This window comes from Rattus norvegicus, chromosome 8 (assembly GCF_036323735.1).
Source record: "Rattus norvegicus strain BN/NHsdMcwi chromosome 8, GRCr8, whole genome shotgun sequence".
Taxonomy (NCBI): domain Eukaryota; kingdom Metazoa; phylum Chordata; class Mammalia; order Rodentia; family Muridae; genus Rattus; species Rattus norvegicus.
Window position 1 is genome coordinate 31,882,002 of NC_086026.1, and position 22,117 is coordinate 31,904,118.

General features: G+C 40.6%; 1 protein-coding gene across 3 annotated transcripts in view; it reads right to left on the bottom strand.

Annotated features, from left to right (window-relative positions):
• The window catches only part of Herpud2 (HERPUD family member 2), a 45,004-nt gene extending 32,786 nt beyond the window's left edge, over positions 1-12,218 (bottom strand). Inside the window, exons 1-2 of one of the 3 annotated variants that reach the window (XM_039081017.2) lie at positions 11,229-11,330; positions 3,897-3,940 (exon numbers count right to left, since the gene is read on the bottom strand). Coding sequence is in view for 2 of the 3 variants with exons in the window: in NM_001024988.2 (NP_001020159.2) it covers positions 11,229-11,375 (147 nt within the window). In the remaining variant the exon portion in view is untranslated. Of the gene's footprint in view, positions 1-3,896; positions 3,941-11,228 lie in introns of all 3 variants that reach the window. The other 2 variants (NM_001024988.2, XM_017595533.3) reach the window with 2 other exon arrangements.
• Positions 12,219-22,117: the final 9,899 nt, after the last annotated feature.

Sequence of the window (22,117 nt, forward strand, 5' to 3'; positions counted from 1 at the left end):
AGACACACTGACCAATGGAATAGAATCAAAGACCCAGAAATAAAACAACATACACTAACTAATATGAGCCCCCCAACATATATAAAGCAGAGGTTCCTGGTATGGCCTCAGTGAGAGAAGATGCACCTAACCCTCAAGAGACTTGAGGCCCTAAGGAGTGGAGAGGTCTGGTAGGTTGGGGGGTGGGGAATGGGTACATCCTCTTGAAGATGGGGGAAGAGGAATGGGATGCAGAACAGTCTGAGAGTGGACCAGGAGGGGAATAAGGACTGTACTGTAAAATTTAACTAATAATATTAACGACAACAACACTGTTACCTACATAGTGGGTCTGTTCATACTTGAACAGTCTGAAATGTGTGTACTAATGCACTCTGTCTCATAACTAAAACAAACAAACAAACAAACCCCAAAACACTCCAAACCAAACCTAACTGGAACAGACTCAAGAGGAAAGAACAGCAATATAATGAAACAGTAATTATATAAAACTAAAAATGCACTTTGCCCCACAGGAGAGAAATACATTGTATTTTCAAGAGAGATGGATTATTGAGAAAGTTAGTTCCCAATTTTTTTTTCTTTTGTGGTTTTTTGGCTCTTTTTCTTTCTTCCTTTCTTCTTCTTCTTCTTTTTTTTTTTTTTTGTATTTGTGTTTAGAAAAAAATATTTGTATGCCAAAAGAAGAGTCCAATAGAAAGAAAAAATTGCAGAATAGAAAACATAGAATACCAAGAGTAACATCATTGATTTGTTACTAGAAACTGGGAACTGGGGTCTTGTGTATAGGGGCTGGACTCACAGAATATAAGAGAGGGGGGGGGAGTGTGTGTGTGTGTGTGTGTGTGTGTGTGTGTGTGTACACAAGTCAGGAAATGTGTACAAGATCCTACAGTCACCACCCTGTGCCTGGAATTTCTAATCTACAAAAGGAGGATAATAATAGTATTTACTGCATAGGCTGAAGTCTAAGAACAGAAGATATAGCAACCTCTTAGAACAAAGCACAACATTCAGGGATCCACAGATATTAATTTCTGGTCTCTGTATCACGTGGTTTCATGACACCCTACAGGATTCTGTGAAATTGTTGGGAGTTGTGTCTAGCATTAAAGCAAAACGTTCAGGATACTCAAGAATACAACTGACACACACCCACACACAAACTTGGCCTACAACTGACTGAACAAGAAAGTCTTGACCCATACTAAAGTAACTTCCCAGTCTCGGTTTCAAATGACATTTCTAATAACAACACAGGTCTTCAGTCTCCTCTGTATGAAGAGAAATACATTTTGATGTTGGCAAAACATCCATGTCCAAAGCGTAAGTCATTTAACCTTGGGTTTTTAGTGGAAAACGGTTTACCAACTGCTTCTAAGTAAGTGACTTGTGCATTATCTACTGCAATTCTGAATAGAGTACCTCTACATTTTAATTAAAACTGTAACAGTAATGGATTAATCAGAAACTACTGCTTCTGAGAAAGAAATAAAAATGTTAGAATATGCAGCATTAAGGATCACTGGCACACACACATCCAGTATAATCCACTAATCTATACAATGTTAATAATACATATTAAATACACTGAAAAATCAATTTTATAATTTAGACTGAGATTAAATTTTCCCAGAGGCAATAGCTTCAGACACTTCAGTCTTCAGAAGCACATGCTTGAAAACCTTGCAATATAAGTTACAACACATTCAGCAGTATTACTCATTTCAAAACACAAGTCCTAGGACTAGGGAGACGGTTCAGTCAGTAAAATGCCTGCCCTTCACGAATGAGGACCTGAGTTTGGATTCCTAGCACCCACAAAAATCCAGGCACGGTAGCAAACACCTGCAAGCCCCATGTTCAGCAGACAGACAGGTAGACCCTGGAGCCCCCTGACAGGTCTACAGGTTCAATGGCGTCCCTGTCTCGTCAGCTGGGCAAGCGTCTCAGCTATTAGACGTGCATGTTGCTTGCATCAGTTGCTTCACTACTGCTGTGATAAAACACTGACCACACAACCCGAGGAGACAAGGGTTTAATTTATCTTACAAGCACACCTGTCACTGAGAAAGTCAGGGCAGGGACCTGGGAGTTGGGAATTGAAGCAGGGATTATAGTGAATGCTGCTCACTTGGCTTGTCCTCCATGCCTCGTTCACTTGTTTTCACACCACCTACAAGCACCTGCTCAGAAGTGGCACTGCGCACAGCTGGCTGGGTCTTCCCACACTAGTCTTTAACCAAGAAAGTGTCCAGACTTACCTATGGGCAACTGTCTCTCATAGAGACATCTTTTCAATTGAAGTTTCTTCTACCCAGGTGACCTTAGCTTGCATCAAGGTAATAACAAAACAAACAAACAAAAAACAAAAACAAAAAACAAAAACCCTAACCAGAATACAGCTTTTGGAAAGGACCAAAGTTCTGTTCCCAGAACCTACTTGGATGTCTCACAGTTGCCTATAACTCTAGCTCCACAAACACTCAAAAAATTTTAAATTAAAAAATAACCAAAGTAATAAAATTTCATAACTAAAGTGATCATCCAGACTACTGATAATAACTTTTATATCAAAGATAAATTTTCAAAATCAAGTATTTTGAGAATTCCTAGCTCCCAATCTATGGGTCTCTCATGTGAAAGTATGCATAATTATTAAATTTAAGAACTAAGCAGTCATAACAATGCACATCATTAATCCCAACACTCAGGAGGCAGAACCAGGCAGATCTCTGAGTTCGAACCCAGCCTGGACTACAGAGCAAGTTCCAGGACAGCCAAGACTATAGAAAGAAATCCTGTGTCAAAAACAAACAAATAAATGATCTAGTGCACATCCCATTTAACTTAAACAATGCTATCTAATGACTAAGTTAATAGCCCGGAGAGAATGCCTTTCCCCAAAAACTCTTCTTAAAGCTTATCTACTGAACAGAAAAATGAACAATGACTAACTAATCTTTTAACAGACTGAGGGTAAGACTCAGAAGTATCCAACAAAAGGTTCTGATACTTACGAGACGGTATCATAGCCTCCCCCATTTATACCACTGCAAGACAGATTAAAGGGTCTGTTCTCATTTCAGTAGTGTCACTGATCTTTGACCCTATGGCCTTTTGCTCAATTGTCTATCCAATACCCAAAGTCCATTTTCTCTTTCCATCCAGGTGCTTTGTTTCTCTCAGACTGAGACCCGTTTATCCAACTGCTCCCATATGTGACAGGTTCTATGTTTTAACTGGCAACTCCTGGGTAACACACCAACAATGAACGCCAAATGCCAGGTCCTCCTCTGGGGCTCTTTCTCCTTCCCTATGCCACTGGTTCTTAAAGTGAAATACCTGGGCATAGCCAATCCCTCTTTGATCTTGCCTCCTATATGTAACTGGCATCAGATCCCTTAAGGCTATCTGCTCAAGTCTACCCTTTCCCTATGTCTACTGTTCAGTGCCTAATACGAATCATTCTCTCTTGGCTATGCTTTCACAAGAGCCTCTCAGCTCATTTTCTTGCTTCCACTCTAAAGTCAGGAGCTACAGTGATCTTTTAAAAACACCAATCAATCCTGATCCATTCTAAAACACATAGGATTTAATTCTAATTCATAAAAAGAATGTATTATTACTATTATGTGAGTTCACAAGGGTGGGAATCGGGTGGACAAACGCCTTCACCCAAAGCTATCTCACAGGGCTATTAGTTCTGATCCCCTAATTGTGGCTAGTCCTGACTTCTTATTTCTCTCCAACTTCCTCGAGTAGTTTTTCCTGATCCGCTCTCTAGCCAAGCTAGCATTCACTCAAATTCCCAAGTTCTCTGCCAGCTTGGACACTCGAAGCCTAATTTTAGATCCTGACTTTAAAACAGCCTTAGCCAGGCCATCCTGACTTACCAACTCAGTAGTTTCTCTTTTCACTCATCCTCTTTCTTCCTGTCCTGAAACAAACCACAACCACTAAGTTTATTTACATGTTTGTGTCCATAAAAGAAATACAAATGTTAAGAATGAAATGGTTCACTTGTGATCCTACAGTCTAGCACTGTGCAAAGTAGACACTAAATGAAATGTTAAATGAAATACTGAAAGCTCAAAATAGTTTGCACATCTTTGGGGGGGGGACTTCATTTTTATCATTATTTTACAAGTAATTAAGGAATAAAATGAAATATCCCATTGATCACATTACCTACTTTGAAACACCAGAAGAAACCCACTTTGCTAATGTCTACAAATGACACACTAATATTAGCAGATTATACAAGCAACTGTGTGTTAGTACTTTAGCATTTCCATCTAAACAGTGGTTCACAGCAAGAAAACTATTCAGAGAAGCAGAACACAAAAATGTAACAAAATCACAAGGAAACCTTCTAGAATATGTGGAACAAAAGCAAATGCAGACACAGGTATAGGGTGATTAGAACTCACACATCACTGATGGTGTAAAATGGTGTCACTACTGTTGAAGACTTTTGCAATTCCTTAGAAGTGAGAAAAAGTAACCCTAAGACACAGCACATACATCCAATTACATCCCTAGGTATATACCACAAACAACTAAAGTCAAATATCCACATCAAAACTTATGTAATGGTGGGGAGGGCGGTAATCGGGGGAGGATGGGGAGGGGAACACCCATACAGAAGGGGAGTGGGAGGGGTTAGGGGGATGTTGGCCCGGAAGCCGGGAAAGGGAATAACAATCGAAATATAAATAAGAAATACCCAAGTTAATAAAGATGGAAAAAAACAAAAAACTTATGTAATGTTCATAACCTCATTGCTGATAATGGCCAAAATTAGAAAGAACCCAAATGTCAATCTACTACTGCATGAAAACAAGCATACACACATACAATGACATATTCAGCCCTAAGACATGCTGATTCATGTTATAACACACGCCACTGTGATGGTAAGTGAAAGATACCAGATATAAATAAAATGTCTTACATTTATGTTCCCTTTACATGAAATGCCCTAAATAGGCCAGACGATTAGTGGTTGCCAAGAGGTTGGAAACAAAGAAGAGGAAGTGACTATTAATTGGGTAAGGATTGTATTTGGGAGGTAATGAGAATGTGCTGCAGGTAGGCAATAGTGATACCTGGAAAAATACAAAAGGCCACTGAGTTGTATAATCTAAATGACAAATTTTACATTATGTGAATTATAATTTGGTAAAATATTGTTGCTCTCAACTGAATATTCAAATGCATTCAGATTATCCTAAGTTTTAAAAGAAAACTGAATTGATTTTGAAAACAGAAAAAAATGAGTTTTTCATATGCCTAAGTTAAGTAAGTGACTTAAAACTTTTCTTTGTTAAAAATTATTTCAATTTAAGTACCAATGAACTGAAGCATGAGGCAAGCCAACTGACAGAATATTTAAAAAAAAAATACTACTCTGGAGAAAGTTTTCCTTTTTAAGAGGTTTGAACAGAAATAGATTGAAACCACAGAACCAATTATATAGGACAGAAGCTCCTGAGCTCAGAATTCTACACTTCATCCTATGAAGTTCACACTGAACCTGGCTACATTGACTGTTCAGTAAACCTAGGAATCCTCCTGTCTCTGCCTCCCCACAGCTAAGATTACAGGTATGTGTGACTCTCTGCCCAGCTTTTATGAATATCCTGGCTTGAATTTGAAATGTCTCTGAAGATCAATGCACTAGATTGGTTGTCAGCTGATGGGGCTTTGGGAAGTGATTAACTTGTGATGATTCTGATAGACTAACCTACTAATTAGTCAGATTGATGGTTTTACTGAAATACAATGGGAAGTTGGATGTGGGACATCATTTGGGCAGAGGTCTCTCAGGGTATGTGCCCTGGAATGGTGTGCATCCAATGGTCTTTTCTGACCTTCTTGAGCACATATGGTACACATACATGCATAAAAATCTAGAAAATTAAAATATTTACAACAGCCTGGCACACATGAATTTATCAAACCAACTATATTTTCATATTTCAAAAGAGTCACTATTATGGAAAGATTGAAGTTTATATATGTGTATATAGGTATGAATGCATTTGTGTGTATATATATGTGCATGTGTGTGTATGTATATAGACAGGTAGATAGAGGACTAAATTGGTCTCTGACATATGACTTATAAAAATCATGTCAAACTCAGAAACAAGACCCACACATTTGCCCTCAAATGTGGGTCCTAGCATATAATGTATACATGTACATATGTTAATAAGTATCCCTGTAGGTATAGTGTAAAGTTTTAAAAGGAGACCAAGAAAGCTATAGGTAATAAAGAATGATAGAATGTAGGCAAAAGAATGGTCATTTTATCTGTATAGTAGTTTACTGAGATATATAGAGTTTGTAACTGGCCAACTGTTTGTGTAATTTCTTAAACTAGCTATGTGATCCTTCTATTTGTACATTAGTCAGAATAAAATGACTTATTTTAAAAAAAGACCCTGTCTCAAAATAAGAAAAAAAAAAAGAAAGGAAAAGAAACAAAAACAAAAACAAAAACGTCTGACCTAAAAAAATCATACCATTATACCCAACTTTGGCCTAAGCAAATTCCACATAATTTCAAACTTTAAATTATGTGAATTTTTTAAATATGCTAATTCAATGAAAGTTCAATCCTCAACTGACTGGTAAGTTCTAGGAAGTAGCATACAAGTACTTTTAAAAATAGAAACTATAACATTTCATTTCCTACACAGCTCAGTCATGAGCGGTTTAAGTGGCTTTCAAGAGGTTACCTAAACAGCCTCTAGCCCCTATCAGATCCTCTGCAAGAGAAACAAGTACTCTTAACTGCTGAGCCATCTCTCCAGCCTCATACATCTTTTAAAGTTCACTTCATTATTTTTCTGTTTATAGGTATATGGTTGATAGTCAAGTCACATGGCAGCCTTCATGTCATTGTACATAGCCCTATGTGGGGGGTAGGGCAGGCAAGTGTGTATGTGGGGGTGTGGATTAGGGTGTGTATGAGCGTGGGGGGGGGGGAGGCTAAGGGCCTTGCCTTTCAAGTCAAACCAACTTGTGTTCAAATCCAAATTCTACTTGAGTTCTATGCCCTTAGACAAAAGAATCAAGTCTCTGTTTCTCCACCCATAAAAGGGCTAACATCACAAGATGTCTACTACAAATAAACATTACAGAACACATCAAGTATTTAGTAGAATACCTGGTTTAAATGGCAGTTTAAAATCAGAGCAAATAAAAACATTTTAGACAAATCAGGATTACATAAAGAGAAATTTCAACTAAAACCTCTAGAACCCCCAAAAGCATTAATGTATTATTAAACAAAATTTCGCATTTTATTTTCCCAAGAAAAAGACAAGATGATAAGACTACAAAATACTGAAGTAAATTTTAATCAGCAGCATTAAAAACTCCTGTTTTTATCATCATCACATTAAATCTGATAGTACCATTTGTTCACAGTGTTTTTTAAAACCTAACCCATGCTACTAGATGACATGAAGCCCTCTTAAATTTATAAAAATGATAAAAGACAACTGTCTTATGATGCAAAAAGTATTCATGTATGTGGTCTCTAGCACCTCGAAATCAAAGGTCCTGAGGTGGTCAAGCAACTAAATTTTTAAAATGACCTAAGTAAGGTAATAGGGAATTATAAATAGCAAACAAAAAAGTTTCAAGAGCTACAAAAACACTATTTCCACTGAAGAAAAGAACATTTTCCTTCTTTCTGGATTGCAGAATGTTAAATTCTCAGAAGGAAATCAGTGCACTTGGTTCTATTCTTGCTTCTCTAATTTCAATAGAACATTAAAGTAAAAGAGCAGCGTGAAAAGACAGCACAGCCTCCTGAGCCAATCAGGGAGACAGCAGGCCTAATCACTGAAAGTGAATAGTTATGCACCACCACAAACAGCAAAGACACAGGTACCTACCCAGAGGCAAGACACACAATCACAAGGCACTTTGACACCAAGCACTGGAAAGGTTTGCCTTCAACATCAAATTTAGGGTAGGTCAACTCCATGTCTAGCTACCATTTGCAAATAAGAACAGTTAAGTATGTGCCTAACCGGGCTTTGGTGAACTCTATGTATTTTTAATCTTTATTGGATTGTACATTCTACTGAACATGCAAAGTTCAACCATTTTGGTACTTACGTATCTGATAACTAAGTCCAAATTCAGACTAGAATCCAACACTCAAGAAACAGTGACCTTTTGACAGGTATTTTCAACACCCTGTAGCAATTACTGAAATTTAAGAATCATTATTTCACACTTCAGGCCAATTTTAGGACTGAAAAACTAAACCCATCAACAATAGCAAATGTCCTATTAAAATATACTTTGTAATTATCTAAAACACTATGACCATGAACTGGTTCCCAATTCCTAAACCAATTATCAGTATCTTTGGAAGTTAACTGAGTTCCAAAAGCTCAATTCCACATAGGACGTTTTTAATGATTTATAAACACTTTTCAAATATATAAGACAAATGTCTAAATTCTTAACTAAAAATTATCTTCCCCTCCATGCCCACTAAATAGCCAGTCTTTTTAATTATAGCTGTATTGCTGATTATTATAGTACTATAAAGTTTAGGGTCATTAATGCAACATTAACTCTAAAAGAATGGTCAAGTTGTGGGGGTGGAGGAAGAGGGGAAAAGGAGGAGGAGGAAGAGGAGGAAGGAGAAAGAGGAAGAGGAGAAGCAATAGCAACAAAGTAGAGTAATGTATACCTATAGTCCCATAACTTGGGAAACTGAAATGAGAGAATCACTTGAGCCCAAGAATTTGGATCATGGGATATAACATAGTAAGACTTTGAATCAGAAGGAAGGTGAAACACGCACACATGTGCATATACATGCAGGATACAATACTTAAAACATTTAAAGAGCCAGGGTAAGTCATTGTGGGCAGTCATAGGAATCTAAATTTCTGTTATAATCTTAACTACAAAAATGTTTGGATTCTATTATTTTAATTTTATTTAATCTTTTTTTAACACTCCGAATTTTATCCCCCTGCCAGTCCACCCTTTGTTCTGTATCCCATGCCTCCTCCTCCCGAGCCGTCTCCGCAAGAGTGTCTCTACCCACTATATAACCTTACAAAGACAATGTGTATGACTCCCAATTCTAGAGCTGATGTCTTCTATAGCTACAGGATACCACTACTACAGTTACACAACAACTGTGATATTGCAACGTAATCTCAAGTGGTAAATCTCAAGTCTAATAATTACACAAAGTTTTCAACCTAGAAATGAACTTGACAGGATTACAATCCACTCAGAAAACTTGCTGGAGAAATGTTAAAAGGTTAAGTCATTAATGATAGTATGTGGTGCAGCCTCCAAAAGAATTTCCAGTTTGTCTATGAGGCAGACAAGTCAGAAAAGACAGTCTAGCAAGTGATCTCCTCAGGCAGGAGTGTCCAAGGTGTTTCCACAAGAACCCCACTAGTGACTAGTGACTACCTGTGCAAGTGAAACCCTCCAACCTCAAGAAGGCTCATCCCAGGGCATATAAGACAAAAGGGCTTCACAATTTCTATCTTACAGTGTTTTTGCTTTGAAGAGAAAAGTTTTAGAATAATATTAAATTTGTTTTGGTTTAGAGGACAGGATCATGTTATCATGTTAGCTTCAAATGACTCTGAAACACTGATCCTTAGCTTCTAGCTCAAGTGCTAAGACTACACATTAGGCTTAATGCAAATTCTTGATCCACACACCAAAGACCAAGAGTCTAACTGTGCAATAGTATAACACATAGATCTCAACCAAGTACATACCATACAGGTGTACACAGTCTTAAAATGTATTTTAAAATATTTTATGGTCTACATAAAAGTGTATATAGACTTAAGAATGTACTTTTAAATTTTTGGGCTGTGTTATAAACTGTACTGTGGAAATGTATGCCTTTCAAGTACAACTATTCCCTCAAGGTATTTTCTGTTTTTAAAATGTGGGAAATCAAAAACATATAATAGAAAACTCTCATAAGTCTTAATTTCTTTGTGAATTGTTATCCTCATTGTGTAAGTCTTAACTTTGAAACGTAGGCTTTGAATAAGCAAAAGCTCTAACTTTGTAAATACTTTGTTCCAACTACTTGAGTAACTTCGTGTTCCCCACACACAAAAAACTATTTGTGTCACAAACTGAGCTAATGCCAAATGAGTTTTAAAAAAAAAAAAAAACAGCTTTTGCAATAAACCAATCCGGTGGTTATTCTGGAAGTCTAAATCTTAAACAATACTACAACAGACAAGGTTCATAAACATCTTAACAAGTTATGATCAAGCATCTTCCATACTGCAGAGCACAGAGCAGGACTAAAAAGCAGTTGGTGCACCATCAACCAGCTAGTGACAAATATGCCAAAATATTTCCCACCCTAAATTGCAAGCCTTTTTATTACTTTAAAATAAGATTTAGTAGTTGAATACTAGATAGTCAAGAATGAAAAAGTTATACGATACAGAATATGAAAGTCTCACTTTAATATCCTCTATATGACATAATTCTCCAAACTATTCCAAGACTTACTACCTCCCTTCAAATCTGAATTAAGAGACAAATGGCTCCATTCTGTTTATCTTTCCAATACCAAGATAGAGTTAAGAACTAGAAACAAAGCCACACTGATTTGGGACAAACAGATGATACCACAGAAAACAAAATAGGCATCAAATGACTGAGGTATGTGGAAGGACTGAACTTGTCTCAATGTCTGTATCCTCTTCAGGAGAAATGGGAGGTGGGAGACAAAGTGAATCTGCAACTTAGACCAGTGCAATGAAGCGATGGTTAAAGTATAATTTTCACTAAGTCACATACTTATTCCAAGAGGGGGGAAAAAAATTCTCTTCACCACGAACCAATTTCTGAGCCTAGAAAGCAACAGAAGTTCTAATATGGACAGTGATTCTTTATCTGAAAAACAAAAATAGCATCTGACATTGACATTTGATGACTTTAAATTCCATGGAAGACGGTCCCTTTGCTGTAACTGCAAATTCTTGTCTCTTGGTATTTCTGTATACTCACTAATTAACTGAACCTCATTAGGAAGATAATGATGGATCACTCAGGAGACACCTGCAACCTCAGAACCAAAAGTATTTCGAATGAAGACCTATTTGCCCAGGAAGGGGCAAGCTGGGAGAAGGGAGGTACCAGGTTCACAGGCAGCAGGTCAGAGCAGCTGCACCCAGCTTTACACTTACTGGTTTGCTAGGGTACACGTTAGATAGATGCGTTTTTAGTTTCCCCACGGTCCAGTTCAAGAAGCAGCTAATAGTCTGGTCACTGTATTTCTGATTCGGTGCTTTAATGATGAGAGTAACAGGAATCTCCATCCCACTTTGGTCCATGGTGCTCCCAAAGTCGGACAGTCTAGCGGCGCGGCTGCTAAGCCCAGTGGGCGGGCACGGCTGGGATGGGGACAGAAGTGAGTTCTCAAAATTCCAGGTCCAAATCAGTCACAAGCACATCGGGCGATACGAAGGCCATTGCCGGTACCAACGATGGACGGTGGCGGTGGTGGCGGCAGGCTCTGGGTGCCGGGCCGGGTGCGCAGCTGTCCCCGCCAGGTCTGGGCTCCGCCAGGCTCCGGACTGCGGAGGAAGGCGGGCAGACGACCTGGGGAGGACGCGAAGGGGAGGCCGCGGCGGACCGCTCAGCGCCCCGCCCCTGCGGCGACCCCCGAGCTGAAACGCAACAAGGCCCCACGCGAGCACCCGCGCAGCCTGGGCGGCTGAGGGGCGGCGGCCGGAGAGCGAGCCTGGGAGGAGGAAGGCGGTGGCGGGGAGCGAGCCTGGAAGGGGGTGGCAACAGCCGCAGAGCGAGCTTGAAGAAAATGACGGCGGCCGGAGAGCAAGCCTGAGACAAGCAAGGCCGCGACCGAGGAGCGAGCCTAAAGGAAAAGAAGGCCGCGGCCGAGAGCGAGCCTGAGGAAAGCAAGCCTGCGGCTCAGAGCGGAGCGAGCCTGAGGGGAGGAAGGCCGGCCCAGCGCCGCGCCTCCGCGGGCCGCTCCCTTCCTGCTCCGCGGCGCTCGCCCTCCTGGTCTCGCGGGGCGGCGCGGTGACTGTGGGCTACGGCGGCCGGCCCTCCTGACTGCGGCTAGGCAGTCCCCGCAGGCGCGGCCGGGCGGCAGGTGGCAGGCAGGAGGAGGGCGGGGACAGGCCCGCGGCGCCGCGCGAGCGCCCGAGATTGTTGTTGTGAGGAGGGTCGGGTCCCGGGTAAGCCGGAAGGCGCGAGGCGGAAGTGCGTCACCCGCGGCTACTCCCTTTCGCCTGGCGGGGTCAGCCCCGCCTGCGAGGCCTGCTGTGCAGCCGAGAGGCCAGCGAGCCAGCCAGTCCCTCCTAAAGCGCCACCGCTGGCGTGGCTGGCAGTAGTGCACCCCGCCTCCACCACACCCTCGAAAGCGTTGGAAGTGCTTCGTCCCACGAGCCGGCTCGGCAAAGTTAATAATAAATCTTCACCCTGGTGCTGAGTCAAACTTAGGCTAATTTCCCTGGGTGTTAGCTGACTGCAAAACACTGCCACGTGTCCTGTAAGGAGCTCAGGCTGAGCCAGGGCTTGGGAGCAGTTCCTGCCCCAAGAGTAAGTGAGCTGGCAGTGGAGAGCCAAGCATATGGAACATGGCTGTCTCTCAAACTTCAGTCTGCCCCAGTTCCCCTAATTCTCCCAAAATGTATCAAGTGGGTGTGAAGGTGGATGATAGTGTTCGTTTCCTGATTTGCAGGTTTACTAAAACTTGGCAATGCAAGGGTGAATCCACTGTTGCTCCCCTGCCCAGTTCAGTTTTTTGCACTAGTTTAAGGATCCATTCAGTAAATTGAAGTTTGTTCGATGTGCGTTTTCTTAGATTCAGGCTTCCACTTGGAGGGAGGGGTTTTCAGAAGCTGGTCTCTCCCTTTTTGTTTTGTTTTGTTTGGTTTTTTGTTTGTTTTTTTTTTTTCCCCCTTCAGAAAAGACTTCAAGCTACCACTGGATAAGTGACCAAGGGGAAATTCTTCTCTGTAATTAAAAGTCCAGAATCCCTTAAAGCAGTGGTTCTCAACCTGTGGGTCATGACCCCTTTCTTAGTCACTGTTTATCAGATATTTACATTGTGATTCGCAATAGTAGCAACATTACAGTTAATGAAGTTAGCAACAATAATTTTATGGCTGGGGATCACCACAACATGAACTGTGCTAAAGGGTGGCAGCATTAGTAAGGTTGAGAAATCCTTCTGTACACCTTCCTTCCCTATACAACCTTGTATTTATGTTAGGATACCCTAGATGGCATAGGCTGTACTGTCTAAATTCTATTCTTTAGTAAGACTGAAGTTCCCATATCAAGTCACCGTGACCATAAGCCCCTATACTCAAGGTCTTCTCTAAGGCTGTTCTTTATTTACCAAAGTTACCACTGTAGAACCTTAATTCTAGATAAAAATCCTTTTTCAGGCTTCCTTAAAGCTAGTGGCTATTGGACTTTGAACAGCTTATGTGTTCATGATGTACATGAAGCAACAAAGAAGAAGGAAAAGAAAACAAGAACAAATAATGGAGACAGGGTCTTTATGACATTGTGATGTCTTCGCAAGATTGTTTTACGTCAGAATCCTGTTTAACCCAGGATCTCCCTATAACCCCCACCAACCAGTTCTGTAGCTCCTTTCATGTAGGCTTGTGACTCAAGCTTCCAAGAATCCTTTAGAGCTGATGTAACCTTCTCACGCGGCACTATAAAATGTACATTAGCCACAAAATGTTCCTAATTATTAAGACATTCAGGCATTTCACAATGGTAATTAGAGTTATCCAAGGTTTACTAGCAGAAACAAAAACATTAAATCAAAACGATCAGGAAATCCAAATATCTGGGGTAATTTTAAACCTTATAACCTCTTGTATTAAAGGGGGTTCCTAAAAATAATTCTGCTCCTGTTGAACTGGGGCACAATGTGCAAATGTTCTATTTTATTAAAATCTGTAGCTATAGAATGATATTGGGAATGGTAGTCTCTGGAATATTGGTACTCATTGGCTTTGAATTTGGGATGTTTAAGTGGTAGCAGTTGGTGAAGGGTTTCCAAGGTACTGATATGCCTGTTGAAATCTCTACATGTGGCAGATAAAATTTGAAAATGCAACAGAACAATTGTACACTTATAATTTGTCACTAAAGACATTCTAAGAAAAACACTTGCTTTTCAGTTATTTGTGGTTTGGGTTTTGTTTTGTTTTTTGCTTGTTTGGGTTTTTTTGGTGGGTTTTCCTTTATTATTTGTCCCCATTGCTCTCTTAAGAGTACTGTGGTAGCAGATAATGAAAAATTTGATTGTTGATGAGTCTTCTTCAGCATTATTAACTTTTCTGTATGGATAAGCTAGCGATTCAGGTTTTTTATCCACAGAGTAGTCCTTGTTTAGAAAAAAAAACAGTAAAAGAAATATAAAGAAAATTATTCTAACAAAAAGGTAATTTCCAGTATTTGTGGAATTTGCTTACGTCTGGTTCTTTTAATCAGCAAGGTGGGGGAAAGGCAGAAAAAAAATAAAGTTTCATTCTGTGAGATTCTAGCTTCTTCTAAAAATTCAACGAAATCTAGGCACTTTATCTGAAATTTGAAGAACCGTCTAAGAACCTAAAATTCTTTCTGGATGTTGTCGGCATATGCTTGTTGGTTGGTCATTTGGCTGATTCGTTGGTTGATACATTTGTTACCATCTTGGGACCAAAGCCTTTGTTAAGTCACTTTGCAGTGCAGATGTGAAAGGTGATAATGGCCACCTGATTCTGATTGGTCCATTTTCTTTCATCACCTGTGACATCGTTTTTATTATGCCATGCCACAGAATAGCTGAGCAAGTCTCCATCAAGTGTAGTGCAATTTTCAAAAAAACCCTGAAAACCTGTGTACTGGAAGCCTATGAAAATTAGCTCGTTTCTGCACTGTTTTTAAAAATCGAATTGGTCTTGGATGTTTGATTATAAACCATCTTTTAGAAAATGGAAAAGAGTTATCCCAGTGGTACATACGTACAGTGGTCCCAGCTATGAAGCTGAGACTGAAACAGGAGGATCAGTAGAGCTCAAGAGTCCAAGACCAGCCTGGGCAACTTAACAAGACACCATCTGTGGTAGTTGGAATGTGCTTGGCCCAGGGAGTTGGCACTGTTGGGGGTAGGTTGGCTTTGTTGGAGGAACTGTGTCACTGTTTGGGTGGGCTTTCAGACCCTTTCCCTAACTGCCTGGCGGCAATCTGTTCCTGGCTTCCTTTCCATTAAGATATAGAGCTCTTGGCTCCTCCAGCACCATGTCTATCTGAACACTGCCATGCTTCCTGCCTAAATGATAATGGACTGAAACTCTGAACCTGTAAGTCAGCCCCTATTAAATGTTGTCCCTTATAAAAAGTTGCCTTTGTCATGGTGTCTCTTCACAGCACACAGCAATGGAAACCCTAAGACACTATCTCAAAAAAAAAAAAAGAAAGAAAAAGAAAAGAAAAGAAAAGAAAAGAAAAGCTTTTCAAAACAGCTTGTTAGAAGCAGCTAGATAAGCCTTTCAAATACCATGGTCAGCCTTCCCATGTTTCTGAAGGGCTAGGAAACATTTGCAGAGAAGAACCAGAGCATGGCCAGTTGGATTAAACACCCACAGCTGTTGGAAATGAGTTAAAGTCTGCAGTTTTAGCATTCATCCTTAGGCCTACTCTTCCCCCTTGATTAATTCAAAGTATGTTTATTCTTGCTTTTTTATCAGTGCTACAGGGAGGGTCTCCTACATGCTGGGCAGGCATTCTGCAACTGAACTACATCCTTGAAACAAAAAAAATTTGTTCTTTTTAAATTCTTTTCACATTTATGATGTGGAAAGTAAGGGTGCAGATTCCGTCCTCAGAGATTATTGATTTATAAGTATGGAGTAATTATAAAACAAAATACTTGGGGCTGGAGATATGGTTCAGAGGTTAAGAGCACTGACTGCTCTTCCAGAGGTCCTTAGTTCAAGTCCCAGCAACCACATGGTGGCTCACAACCATCTACAATCAGATCTAGCGCCCTCTTCTGGCCTGCAGGCAGAAAGCTTTATGATGTATACATAATAAATAAATAATTAAAAAAAAAAAAAAAACCAAAATACCTCCAAACACAGCGTGTTAGAATTGGGGAGCTATTTGTGACTTGTAATGGCATTGCATCAAGCTTTTGGCTAACACTCAGTCATCTGCAAACACAGTAAGCAATGGAGGACCTACTTAGCAGGTTCCTGACTCATACGGCTATTAAGTTGTAGCTGATTATTGGTTATGTCTAAGTTCTTCTCTGTTCCGCCCCTTTACAGGACAGAGTGTCCCACACATGCAGCTGGGTTTCCCTAGAAGAAGACGCCCAAGGGACCACTAGAGAAGCCATAATGCCTGTTACGACAACCATGGAAATCCTTTGGTCACCTCTCTTGGGCTGTGCTGGCCACATTAACTACCCCTGATGTGGGAAGAGGAGTATAGGCATGAGAACCAGGAAGTAGAGCGTGCCCCTCTCATCCCAAGCAAGCTGTCATAATATACTTAACTATAGCACAGCAGATCACAACAGAGCTTCTAACCCTGCTGTGTACGACTGTCCAAGAACAAGTCCCAGTGACTCCCAACTGCTCGCCCCTCCGCTGACAGGCTTTCAGAGCTTTCCTAGCCCTACATTTAGAACTACTGACCATTTCTCCAGTGTCTGTTATCTTCGTTGCTGAACAACATTCAAATAAAATTAAGACTGTGGCATTAAATTTAAATAAATCCGAAAAGGAGTTGTCAGCTTAACCTGCAGCAGGGAGGCAGTTGTTAATCTACCTTTGGAGATAGGCACGCAGGATACACGAACCTCTGAATTGTCTACAGGTCTGTGTTTGTATGGACATATATCCATTTATCTATAGGAAGAGTCCCGGGCTTATTTGCATTGCTTTTCAGAGGTCCAGTGAGATACAGTTCTCATTACAGGATTTTGTTTCAATGAAAGGAAATAGATAGTTAACACTATTACTGTAAGATTCCAAATATACCCTCCTTTGCTTGGTTTAAAAAATAGTTAAATCATATCACTTTGCTAGCTGACATGAACTTAAGCTGTCAATAGAGGGCATTGGAGAAACAGCAGAGGAGAAACTCTCTACTTGGTAGTATATTTTGCTTCTTTTTCCTTTTTTTAGGCTTATTTATATGTCTGTATATGTGTTCTGCTTGCACTTATGTATGCGTGTGTTGTATGTCACATAGGTGTCTGAGGAGTTCAGAAGATGGACCCACTAGAACTGGAGAAGGCGCTCCCATCCAGTAGTATGTTTCTTTTAGACAGGCTTTTTCAGTGCATGAAATCTGCAACCTTTTCAGCACAAGGTTTCACAAGTGGCAGTGTCCATTGGTACACCACACCTCTCACACAGCTAGCTAGCTATCCAGGGGTCCCCAGAGGCAAACTCCACAGTCAGCTTCCTTGCACCCACTTACCTGGCTTCCTAGAAGAACATCATGACTGTATCTCCATGAATAGCAGCCCCTCACAATAATAAGTGGCTTTGCATGTTGTAGAGCCTCTGACATCCAATGGGCCACACTTGCTGGAGTTGTTCTGTGTGACTGAGTCATAGTCCTGAAGGGAGTGACGGCCTGCCCTCTAATTGTATCATTCCTGTATTCTTTAAGGTTTTGTTTGTTCCTTCCTAGCCATCCCCTTGCTGCTCTATGTCCTTCTGATAAGTAGCAAACTGAACCCTTGTATTCAAAGTAGCGTATGATTTGTCCTTTTTTATTTAACTTGGGCTAATACAGAATTTAATTTTCAGGACTGGCCATATCTTTTCACTGACCCTTTTCCCAGTAAGATGTAGAACTGGAGATCTATGGTACAGGGGTGTTGCCGTTAGATTTTCTTCTGAGTGGGATGGTGAGAAGATGAAGCAGGTGGTCACATCCTGCACTGGATCACGTCAGCCATTATGGTGACAGTAAGATGAGCTCTTGCAGAGACAGAGTGAGAGGTACTATTGAAAACCTAACACAGATTTTACTCTTGGTCTGGGTATGGTTGCTGCATTGCCTGAGCTGCTCTCAAACCCTTGAATTCAAGAAGTCCTCCTAGTGTGGCCTCCACAGTACCAGGAATAAAAGCTACCACCCCTAGTTTCAAGGTTTTAAGAGTTGCTGATTCACTAATTGGGTGCACACTCGTGTCTTCTTAGTCAGGGTTTCTATTCCAGCACAAACATCATGACCAAGAAACAAGTTGAGGAAGGAAAGGGTTTATTCAGCTTATACATTCACATTGCTGTTCATCACCAAAGGAAGTCAGGACTGGAACTCTCACAGGGTAGGAAGCAGGAGCTGATGCAGAGGCCATAGAGAGAGAGATGCTACTTACTGGCTTGCTTAGCTTGGTCTCTTATAGAACCGAGGATCACCAGCCCACAGACAGCATCACCCACAATGGGCTAGGTCCTCCCCCCTTGATCACTAGTTGAGAAAATGCCTTACAGCTGGGTCTCATGGAGGCATTTCCTCAACTAAGGCTCCTTTCTCTGTGATAACTTCAGTTTATGTCAAGTTGACACATAAAACCAGCCAGTACACATATCCAATTTGGGGTGTGAAAATTAGGCCTTGACTATTAGAGAAGAGGCATCTGCTTGGAACCATGTAAAACTACCAATCTTGAAACTCCAAGTCACCCTAAGCCTCTAAGATTTTCCTACTACCAAAAGTGGCTTTCCCACTGATTGACTGAACTCGAACTCAGCAGTAGCCCACATTTACGACAGCTTTCCTGGCATAACAGGGCTAAAGGAAATGATGTTGAGCTGTATGCATCTCAGCTGCAGGCTTAAAGGACTTCCTTCAAGAACAAGGAGGGTGTTAATGAGAGCACCTGCCCCCTGGGGAAGCTCTGAAGTTGCTCTCCTCTCTAGGCCAGATGAACCTCCTGATTATGGCTGAAGTCAAGAGACAGCAATGTTGAAAGATGAGGATTTCGAAATCAAAGGAAAGGTTCTCTTTCACACTATAAAGTATGAACTTTGAATGAGACAGGTATATGGGCTCTAATCAGTGTCAGTGTTTATGACAGTCACTGTTACAAAAATGTAAGGAGAAACACAGTCCACTTCCTTTCCAGAAGTTTATCGTCTTCTAGGAGAAAATGAGGCAAGCACCCAGTGACTATAAAAACAAAATAAAAGTAAGGGAGGTGTCCCAGGCCCTTCTGCATTGCCAGCCAAGAGCAGAATTAAGTGAGGAAAAGCATGTGATCTAACTCACTCTATCTATCTATCTATCTATCTATCTATCTATCTATCTATCTATCTATCTATCTATCTCTCTACATACATACATACATACATACATACATACATACATACATACATACATACCATTAATTCAAGTGAGCTGTAGCCATTTTCAAAATGTAAACAAGAGTTTGGCATAGTTTTTCCTTCACACGCTCTTCCACAATTTCTCCCAAGTTCTGAGTTAACGTATCCAGTGTCTTTCTTCCAACTCAGGTGAGATTCAGTTTGGCCTGTCAGGAAACAGACCCTGTAAAGCACAGGATCTAGGATGAGCCCACGTTACTAGGTGTCTATTTCATACCTGCTGATTCCTGTTCTTCCTTTTCTTTTATAGAGGCAGGTCTCACTATGCAGCTTTAGCCGGCATGCAAACTCATACTCATGCCTACTTACTCATGGCTCATGCCTGGGCCATCAGCAGCTCCACTGTCACTCTGGAGGATAGCCTCATCCTGTTCTTCACTTGCTTGGAGACTGCCTCCCATTTTACTTGTAAAACCCACTGCAATTTCTTTATGTTGGTATTGCTTTCCTAGCTAAATGATTTTAAAATCTGACACTAGGTCAGGCATGATACCACAAGTCTCTTGACTACAGAAGGCTCGCCAAAAGTTCAAAGACAACCTGGAATGCATCCTGAGTTCTAGGCCAGCCAAGGGTTACATAGCAAGACACTGCCTCAAGACAAAAACCAAACTGTAAGGCCAGGTGTGGAATCAGGAAAATATCCATTAGTGTGACTGACAGAGGAGAAGACAGGGAAATGACAGGTCCGGTGTGACAAGTACTGTATGTGACAAGTACTGTATGCTATAAGGATGTATGTAATAAGCCTTTCCCACTTATTCATTCAGATCATTTAGTAATCCAGACATATCCTTTACGCTTTGGTACCTCATCTTGAAAACATTTCTAAAACTATACACCACGTTTCAAATATTTACATAACTAGTCAAGAGAGAATGCCAAATCTTTCAGAGAACAATCTCAGCTGAGTTCATGTAATTCACTTTCTTGGTCTCTTTTGTATGGTGCTTTTCATGACTCCCTAGGATTTGTAAACTACAAACCCTTTGAAAATTCAAGTTAGGGAACGCTCTCTGAATTCCAGGCATTAGAAGATTCTGGGCCAGCTTATGAACACTGCCTTTGCAATATTCACTCTTCAGAACTGCAGGAGTTTATCCCCAAAGGGATTTATGTTTCACAACGTTGATGTCTAGTGGGAAAATGCTCAGTTCTGCTGCAGAAATGGATAACCAAAATCACTGTCAAATGAAGACAAACACATTATAGAACCCCTCTTTCACTTGTGGAGTGTACTGGGTATTATTACAGGATAATCTCTTGGAATACCTTCCAGATAAACCCTGAACACCATGTTCAGACTCACCCTCACTACATCCCGAGAGCTTCCATGTAAAGCAGAATTTTTCATTAACTCTATGATAGTTCACTAATATGCCTGAGCCATACTAGGCTTTGGTTAAATATATTTTAACCTCCTTTTCCAATGCTCCCACATAATTCTTTTTGCACTATAGCAATAATTTTGTCAATTAAATGATACTTATTTTACATGGGCTATAGAGAAATGAGCATTTCACTTAGGACCAACCACATAGTAATTAATAGAACACTTGCTACAAAAAGCCTTGTGGTACTTTGAATACAAATGCCACCATAGGCCTATAAGGAGTAGCACTATTAGGAGGTGTGGCCTTGTTGGAGGAAGTGTGTCACTGTGGGAAGGCGTTGAGGTCTTAGATGCTCCAGCCACACCCAGCGTGGCATTCTCTTCTTGCTGTCTGCAGATTCTGATGTAGAACTCTCGGCTCCTTCTCCAACACTGTGTCTGCCTGCATGCTGCCATGCTTCTCCATGATGATAATGGCTAGAGCTCTGAACTGTCAGCCAGCCCCAATTAAATGTTGTCCTTTATAAGAGTTGCCTTGGTCATGATATTGCTTCACAACAACAGAAGTCCTAAGACAAGGCTTACAATTTTATGTTAACCATTTGTTTCTGTTTTACATCATTCTGGCCTCAATCATTCAGTGCTTTTGTACAACCACGTTGTGGTCTATGTCCTACATGATGATAGACAATAGAGTGGGAACGCCTTGACCATGTTAAGATCAGGTCACACAGTTAAGGGAAAGGACCACAAAATTGCCACATGGACAAAGTTCCAAAACCTGGCGTAACATGTTGCTTTGTAGACATCTATTAGGAGTCTCAGGTGTCTGAAAACAGTATCCTGATTCACAAGGAAAAACAGCCACACAAGATTCTGCATTCTACCCAATTCTTATCTCTTATGCATGTTTTCATTTGACGATCGACCTTAATGGAACCCATCTTCCTGCATCTTCCATGAGGAACAGAACGTTAATGTAGTAACATTGTTTTACGTATGTCACGAAACATCTGTGTCCATGAAGGTCTCTCTTTACCACAGCCAATTTTTATTCATTTCTATAGCAAATTGCAGCTCACTTCTTTCTTCAGAGACTCGAAGCTCGTGTCATGCAGAACTTTCCTTGCTTGGCTAGAGTCACGCCGAGGTATTTCATATTATTTGTGACTATTGTGAAGGGTGTCGTTTCCCAAATTTCTTTCTACAATTTTTAACCTAATTAATAATTAATAATTAATTTCATCAAACTAAGATAGCAACTCATTTTTTCATATTTTCTAGTTGGCATGATATGTACTTATCTCTAAGTAATTCATGTACATAAAGAGTTTTTAAAGTGATAATTGTCCAAACA